Consider the following 8,234-nt stretch of genomic DNA (forward strand, 5'->3'; position numbering starts at 1 on the left):
TGTTGCAAACACATTTTTATGCATCAGGACAACCAATAATAAAACAATGTCTGCCATTCACAAAGTGTATTCATTTAGGTGTTCTCAGATGGTTGGTTTCTTCCCTCCTGACTGACCTTCAGCGTGGGCTGGTGCTGTGCGTTGATGGCGTAGACCAGCGCCGAGGCTCCGGAGTGGTCCTCCATGCTGGGGTCGGCTCCTGCAGCCAGCAGGGCGGAGGCCACCTGAGCTCCTGCTCGCTCCATGCAGGCGTACATCAGAGCGGTACGGCCAGCCCGGTCCTGGGCGTTAGGATCCGCCTGGTACAGTCAGTCAGAATGTGACAGTTGGGTCCAGTGTGAATTAGGAATCAGTTAGAGAAGTCAGCTGTGTGTTTGTTCTTTTGTGGAGATGAGAAACCCAACTTTAGTAGAATTACAGGTAATTTGCCTAATGGCCTCTTAATGAGAGCTGATCTGGCGCTGCTTCTGTTGAGTTGTGGCTCTTGAACGAGGACACACTTAATGAAACAGTCTCATAATGCACCTCAGAGGAGCTGCTTTGTGATCCATGGTGCCGAACACTTTGGTGGATCGGGAACGTGAGGAGGAACCTGCTTACTATGCATTAAAACAACACCTCTCTTAGAGCAGGTACGGATATTTTCATGCATTAGAAACACACCTAAATCAATAACCTGTTGAATGCAGGCACAGAGGGTTACATATAAGTGTGTGTGTTCTCAGTTTAAATGGTAAATATTAGTCATTAGCAGACTGACCTTGTTCTGGAGCAGGTATGTGAGAAGTCTCAGAGAGTCGGGTCCAGCAGGTTCCCCTCTCAGGGCCTTGCAGGCGGCCAGGAGAGGCGTCTCTCCGCTGGGGTTGTGTCCATTCACCTGAGCTCCACCTTCCACCAGCAGGCGAACCAGACGGAGCTTCCCCGAGGACGCTGCACTGATGAGGGGGCTGCAGTCTGACAGGGGGTCCACCATCTCCTGGAGGGGCAGAATCATCAGCGACAGGATGTGACAGCATCTCAGTTTTATTTTTAAAAAATCACTTTTACTGCCCACCTCTGACATCCTTTACCTGCTATCTTTCGAATTATAATGATATTCTTCTGACAGTAATGCTTTTTTGGTGTTTATGTTCATATTGTGTTCATCATGTTGCCGTGGTGATGGCACATGAGAGGAGGCAGCGAGAGTGAACGTTTAGTGTTTCCATCCCAGACGTGTGTTCTGCAGAACTTACTAATTAAATGATCCTAAAGAAACACATCTCGCCTGTACTTCTGTGTATGTACAGCAAAATGACAATAAATCTGATTTGATTTAATATTTTACAAAAATTCAACCAAAATATTCTCTGAAAGCGTGATATGTTCAGATAAACTCTAAAATATGTTGAAGTCGGGTCGATCATTCTGTCGTCTTCCTCAAACTCTCAGTAAAACGGTAAAAAATAAATAAATAAAAATGAGACAAAACTAGTGACAGATGTTACCTATAAGTGCACATTCAATTACATTTAAATTACAAACAAATATTACAGATCTCAAATGCCACTAAACAGTTTTTCACAGTTGCATTAAAATTTTACAATCAAATTTTAAATCACACTTTACATTTAAAAGGCAAATATTAGACTTTTCCCTCTGCAACATGTGTCTTAAAGCTTTTACAGTTGCTTTGCAGATTCTGATAAATAATGCCAGATATAATCCACAAGCACATGTTTAGATTCTAGATTAAACTGTCCAGCACTGTGTCAAGAAGTAAATAATAAACCTACTGAAACAAGTTTAGATGGATTTTATTTGTCTGCTTCCATCTTCAAATTATCACGACAATGTTTAATTAAGAAAAAAAATAGTCAAAACTAGAGACAGACATCAGCTCCTGTCACTCAGATTACATTCAAGTCCATTTAAATAACACATAAATATAATAATGTCACTACAACAGGTTTAAAAAATGAATGTAGTCGTTATAAACAGCATCCATATGATCATTTAAGCACAATACTCACTGTGATGATCCCTCTCACTGCTTATTTATCTGTTCTTCCTCTAAAAAACAAGACTAAAGCAGTCATCCTGAGCCTATTCACACTTTTTTTTTCTTTACTTCTGATCCTTTCAAACGTCTATCTTGTTTTTCGGATGAAGCGTCCTCATGTCAGCGGCCCGCAGCAAACTGCAGAACATGAAGTGAGAGCACGCCAACTTTCATCTCCTCCCTCTGTAACTCCTCGGTCCTTCTCCTTACCCGCTGGGCCGAGGGGAGGCTTCGGCCCACGGCGAGCGTTTCTAAACTTCTAAACGGTTCCGAGCCCCAAAATGTCACCTGTTGCAAACGCTGCACTACAAAGAGCCAGAGGTCCTTTGATATGAGTCAGCTTTGAACAGTTCTCATCTGCCTTGTGACCACCATCTGCGTTCAAACACTGGCAGCGAAAAACAGAGAGAAAGATGAGGCGCATGGAAATTCAAATGCACGGACGCACACACACCGAAGCTCAGAGCAGATCATTTGTATCTGAGAATTTGTCGTGCATTTGTTCTTTCTTTTGTGTTTTTCTGGGTTTTTGTTCTCTGCAAAGCGCCGTCCTGCTGCAAGAGCACATTTCCACATATCATACCAGCAAACACCAAATACCTGATGTGCAATTAAGTCCAACCACAATTAGTTGGAGTTTACACAATTAGCAATGAGCAGAAGCAGCAAGACTGATCCATTTTATTCTGCATCCATAACTTGTTCAGCAGCATGTGTGAGCGAAGCAGCATTTCTTGCGAGTCTTTCAAGAACATTTCACACGATATATGCAGCGTCTTCCACCGCTAACAGGAGGAACCAGACTTATATTCATAAATTATTAACACGCTGAAAACAGGAGCTGAATTTTTAGAACCGTATTCAATCGATTCCCAAAGCCAAGAGCCAAAAGGAGCACAAAATCCAAATGGATTTGTGTGGAGGCGAATCACACCTGACCAGACAGAGTGGCCTCATAAGTCACCAAAGGAGCTTTCCAAAGCCACAAAACAAAAAAAAAGCAATTTACCAAAGCTGTTAGGAGCACAGCAAAGGCAGAGAGGANTCATTTATTTCTTCTCTTAATCAGCCTCTTTCATATCCACTGTGTCCACCTGTAGCCTTTACTGTAGGGATGGATTTGCTGATCTGTAGCATGAGCAGGAAGGCAAAACATTCTATGTTCTCCTCTTTACATAGATACGTTCTTGTCATTTGGTTGGTTGATTTCGGTCATGTTTCCTTTGACTGTTACTTTGGCCACCCTGAATCTAAATCTATCTTCTTAGACCTGTAAATATATTGTAGATAAAAACACCTTTTATCAAGTCTCTACAACCTGCTTCTGTGGAAGTTGGGTCACTTTCCAGTTGCGTAAAAGCCTGGAGTGTCATAATAATCTGGTCGTTTGTGAGACCACAGACATCAGCATGTTGGTATAATTCATAGGACCATCAAAGTAAACGGAGTTCATCTTCTAATGACAATCCATCCATTGGCTGCTGACATATTTAAAGAAGAAGGACTGGTTAGCATCACCATCCATACACATTTGCTCTGGCTTGCTCGCAAAGCCATTTATATTCTGAATTTATTCATCTTGCACAGCCAGGTATTCCCCAGTCCATCTTTTATCCTCACACCTTTCCTCCAACAACTACCCGCCTTCAATGACTTTGTCTCTATAATATGAATTAAGTGTCGGTTCCTGTGCAAGAAACGAAGCTTCTCCTGTCGCGGGGTTTGCCTCGCCTCACCTCGCCAACATATTTTCATTTTCTCTCCTCAGGAATGAGCACGCAGCTAATGATTTCAACCACACGGCATCTATCCTCATCTGTCCAGACTTGCCTTTGTTAAACGCTGCTCTGCTGGAGTTTATGCAGGAAGAGCACACTGTCTGCATACAGAAGGTACTGACCTCTGCATCAAGGTGGCTCCACAGAATGTTGTACAGAGCTGCTTTATGTATATTTGTGTGCGTATATATAACATTAAAATGAGCAGATTGCGTCTGGAAGTGGATTCTTGAATGAGGAGTGTGCACAGATGTGATGTAGGAACTGAAAGTGTAATGAGCTTTTTTTTTGTTGTTGCTTTTTTGCGTGCTGTCACCTTTTTAAGTATAAATCTCACATACCGCAGACATTAGGGCAGGAAGGGAAGTGGCTACGGAGCTGCAGCCACACTGCTGGTCAAGTGATATCAGTGGAAATCTATTTTTACCATTTAAAGATCTGATTTTTAAAAAAAAATAAGGCAGACTTGGGCTGCAAGGTGGCACAGTTGGTAGCACTGTTGCCTCGCAGCAAGAAGGTCGCCAGTTCGTGTCCTGGTGGGATCTTTCAAGGGATCTTTATGCATTTGCATGTTCTCCCCGTGCAGCATGGGTTCTCTCCGGGTTCTCCGGCTTCCTCCCACACAGTCCAAAAACATGTTGAGGTTAATTGGTGATTCTAAATTGTCCGTAGGTGTGAATGTGAGTGTGCTTGGTTGTCTGTCTCTAAGTGTAGCCCTGTGATAGACTGGTGACCTGTCCAGGTGAACCTGCCTTCACCCTGAGTCAGCTGGGATAGACTCCAGCCCCCCATGACCCTAGTGAGGATTAAGCGGTGTGTAGATAATGGATGGATCGATAAGACAGACTTTCAATAGTTTTGGGTAAAATCAAAGGATGAAAATACATTACATCTGCTTTTCTTCCTCAGAATCTCATCACTTCTTGCCTTTATCTCAGGTAAAACTTTCAATAAGTCACTAAACAGAAGTGATTTTTTAAAATGTGGGATTTTGCTGTTATTTTCATAGAAGCAGTGGAGCTATGCAGAGAACATGGAGAGGGAGCGAGCAGGAAAATGCCTTAAAAATGGAACTGGGGACTCACTGCTGACCACATTTGTACCGATGCTGAACACATCCTACCTACTATTAGGTTGCCTCAAGTAGCCTTAGAAGAGCCACAGGTGTGTTCAGGCAGAATTTATGCCTGTTGGTGACTTTTTCTCTTTTTTTTCTCTCCCTGTGAATCTGTTTTCTTTTCACTGCGTCTTCTTGTGTGCACAGAGGAGCTGCTAACGCTCCATCAACCTGCGGAGGTGAGCAGAAGAAAACAAACTCTCCTCACAGAGAAACAACTGCAAATTCCAGACGGGCAAGACGGACATCTACCTGAGACATGACTCACCTGTGATAGCATGCAGCTGGAGTTTCAGATATAGGAAGTGTAGCGCATGTGTTTATTCTAAACCTCGCTGCAGCCAGTCACGTGTGCACAACAGCCTCCTGCACAGTCCTGCTCGTATTAAACACAAAAGGTTTAAACTAAATTCAACACCAGGATGAAAAACAGGGTTTTGCTGAAATATGTATCTGATTGAAAGTTTAATACCTGTTCTGTCTTTGAGCAGAGCGGCTGGGTGTGGTCAGAAAGGCACTCAGTTGCAACTTGTACAACCCACAACAATGAAATCACTTTGCACATCTGCACATGACTGGGAATTCAGCAGTCAGGTTTAGAAGGTGTTAAGCTAACTTTGTCAATGCCGTTTCTAACATTCAAGATGCAGTCATTTTTTTTTTTGATATTTAAGAGCTTAATAACCTTGAAACTTGCATGAATTTGTTTTCTTCACCCACTAACATGTGAGGTGTTGTGCACTGTCACCAGCGTACACAAGTAAAAAATGGGCAAAGTCTTTATTGTAATTCATCCTATATCCTGATTAATGCTGCTTGGTGTTGTAAAAACACTGTAACATGACTAATCCAGGTTATACAAGTGTGTTTACTTTGTTAAATGCAATCAGCGTGACTCACTTGTTCCTCTGAAGTTGAAGATGTTTTCGCCCTCGGGGGAGTTTGGGGAACCCGTCTTGAGGAAGATGTCGGATGGAGACATGCAGGACACCGGCGAGGTGTCCGGTGACGGGGGAACGTTCAGGTAGCGCCTGGTCACCGGGCCGCCGTTCACACCCATCTCCGTGGCGATGATGATGATGTCACGACCTCTGGCCCGGCAGGCGTCCATCAGAACCTGAGGTATGAGTGATGGTGAGGTACTGATGGGATGTGACAAAGTCTTGGGAGGTTTTGAAGGCGTCTCATACTGATGCTCTTTGAGTGATATTAAGGTTTTAATACATTTTGACTGTTTTTATAATGATGATCTAAAAGGTTTCTGCCATATTTGTTAGAACAAAAATCCTCTGAAGCATCCTGAGACATTCAAATCTTCCACTTCATGAAAAATGTTGGTGGCTTGCCTTCAATTGCGTATTTTTATTTTTACACGACTTTATACTTGATTACATGTTAGAAGGAAATATACTATTTCTTCTATTTGTTTGACAGCTTTACACCCTCAGAAATAATAATTTTTCAACAGTTTTTCACTGTAATGTTTGAACAGTTTACTGTTGTTTCACAGATTTTTGCTAAATTACAGATAACTGGTCAAATCACAGAATAAAGGTATTGATTTCCATGTTAACTGTAAAAAAAAACAAAAAACGAAGGATTGAAAATGACACTATTTTTTTTACTGTATTTAAATCTGATATTTAGAAATTTGCTGCTATTTCATAGAAAAATTCTGCACATTAAGGATTAAAAAATAATAATAATAATAGTCAAAATATAAATACAAAAAAGTTTTAAATAATACCACTGTGAAAAAAACTAAACTGAATAAAATAATAAATAATGTCCACAGTAAACATCTGTATTTTTACATAGTGGTCTTTTTTTTAACAATGTGTGAAACAAATTTTTAAAACATAACACTGTTTTACTGTGTAATTCAGCTGAAATCAGTTTTTACACTTTTTTTACAGTATAGTTATGATTTTATTTTCAAATTAAGATAATCTAAAACTTTTGTACAACTGTTGAATTAAACTAACTCCACCTTGACACGGCAGCAATAAAACACAGCTGCTCATCCTTATATATCATGTTACACAATCAAAATGCAAGATTTTGAATTTTGCAGAACTATTGTTTGCTTTGCGATATTTGTTTGTTGCAAACACATTTTTATGCATCAGGACAACCAATAATAAAACAATGTCTGCCATTCACAAAGTGTATTCATTTAGGTGTTCTCAGATGGTTGGTTTCTTCCCTCCTGACTGACCTTCAGCGTGGGCTGGTGCTGTGCGTTGATGGCGTAGACCAGCGCCGAGGCTCCGGAGTGGTCCTCCATGCTGGGGTCGGCTCCTGCAGCCAGCAGGGCGGAGGCCACCTGAGCTCCTGCTCGCTCCATGCAGGCGTACATCAGAGCGGTACGGCCGGCCCGGTCCTGGGCGTTAGGATCCGCCTGGTACAGTCAGTCAGAATGTGACAGTTGGGTCCAGTGTGAATTAGGAATCAGTTAGAGAAGTCAGCTGTGTGTTTGTTCTTTTGTGGAGATGAGAAACCCAACTTTAGTAGAATTACAGGTAATTTGCCTAATGGCCTCTTAATGAGAGCTGATCTGCTGCTGTTGAGTTGTGGCTCTTGAACGAGGACACACTTAATGAAACAGACTCATAATGCACCTCAAAGGAGCTGCTTTGTGATCCATGGTGCCGAACACTTTGGTGGATCGGGAACGTGAGGAGGAACCTGCTTACTATGCATTAAAACAACACCTCTCTTAGAGCAGGTACGGATATTTTCATGCATTAGAAACACACCTAAATCAATAACCTGTTGAATGCAGGCACAGAGGGTTACATATAAGTGTGTGTGTTCTCAGTTTAAATGGTAAATATTAGTCATTAGCAGACTGACCTTGTTCTGGAGCAGGTATGTGAGAAGTCTCAGAGAGTCGGGTCCAGCAGGTTCCCCTCTCAGGGCCTTGCAGGCGGCCAGGAGAGGCGTCTCTCCGCTGGGGTTGTGTCCATTCACCTGAGCTCCACCTTCCACCAGCAGGCGAACCAGACGGAGCTTCCCCGAGGACGCTGCACTGATGAGGGGGCTGCAGTCTGACAGGGGGTCCACCATCTCCTGGAGGGGCAGAATCATCAGCGACAGGATGTGACAGCATCTCAGTTTTATTTTTAAAAAATCACTTTTACTGCCCACCTCTGACATCCTTTACCTGCTATCTTTCGAATTATAATGATATTCTTCTGACAGTAATCCTTTTTTGGTGTTTATGTTCATATTGTGTTCATCATGTTGCCGTGGTGATGGCACATGAGAGGAGGCAGCGAGAGTGAACGTTTAGTGT

General features: G+C 42.3%; 1 protein-coding gene across 1 annotated transcript in view; it reads right to left on the bottom strand.

Annotated features, from left to right (window-relative positions):
* The window catches only part of LOC103364674 (ankyrin repeat domain-containing protein 34B), a 14,287-nt gene extending 6,282 nt beyond the window's left edge, over positions 1–8,005 (bottom strand). Inside the window, exons 1-3 of the mRNA XM_008291870.1 lie at positions 7,793–8,005; positions 7,155–7,337; positions 5,837–6,053 (exon numbers count right to left, since the gene is read on the bottom strand). Coding sequence (XP_008290092.1) covers positions 5,837–6,053; positions 7,155–7,337; positions 7,793–8,005 — 613 coding nt within the window. The remainder of the gene's footprint in view (positions 1–5,836; positions 6,054–7,154; positions 7,338–7,792) is intronic.
* Between the last annotated feature and the right edge of the window lie 229 nt (positions 8,006–8,234).

The sequence above is a fragment of the Stegastes partitus genome, unplaced genomic scaffold, assembly GCF_000690725.1.
Source record: "Stegastes partitus isolate 25-593 unplaced genomic scaffold, Stegastes_partitus-1.0.2 Scaffold766, whole genome shotgun sequence".
NCBI classification, from domain to species: domain Eukaryota; kingdom Metazoa; phylum Chordata; class Actinopteri; family Pomacentridae; genus Stegastes; species Stegastes partitus.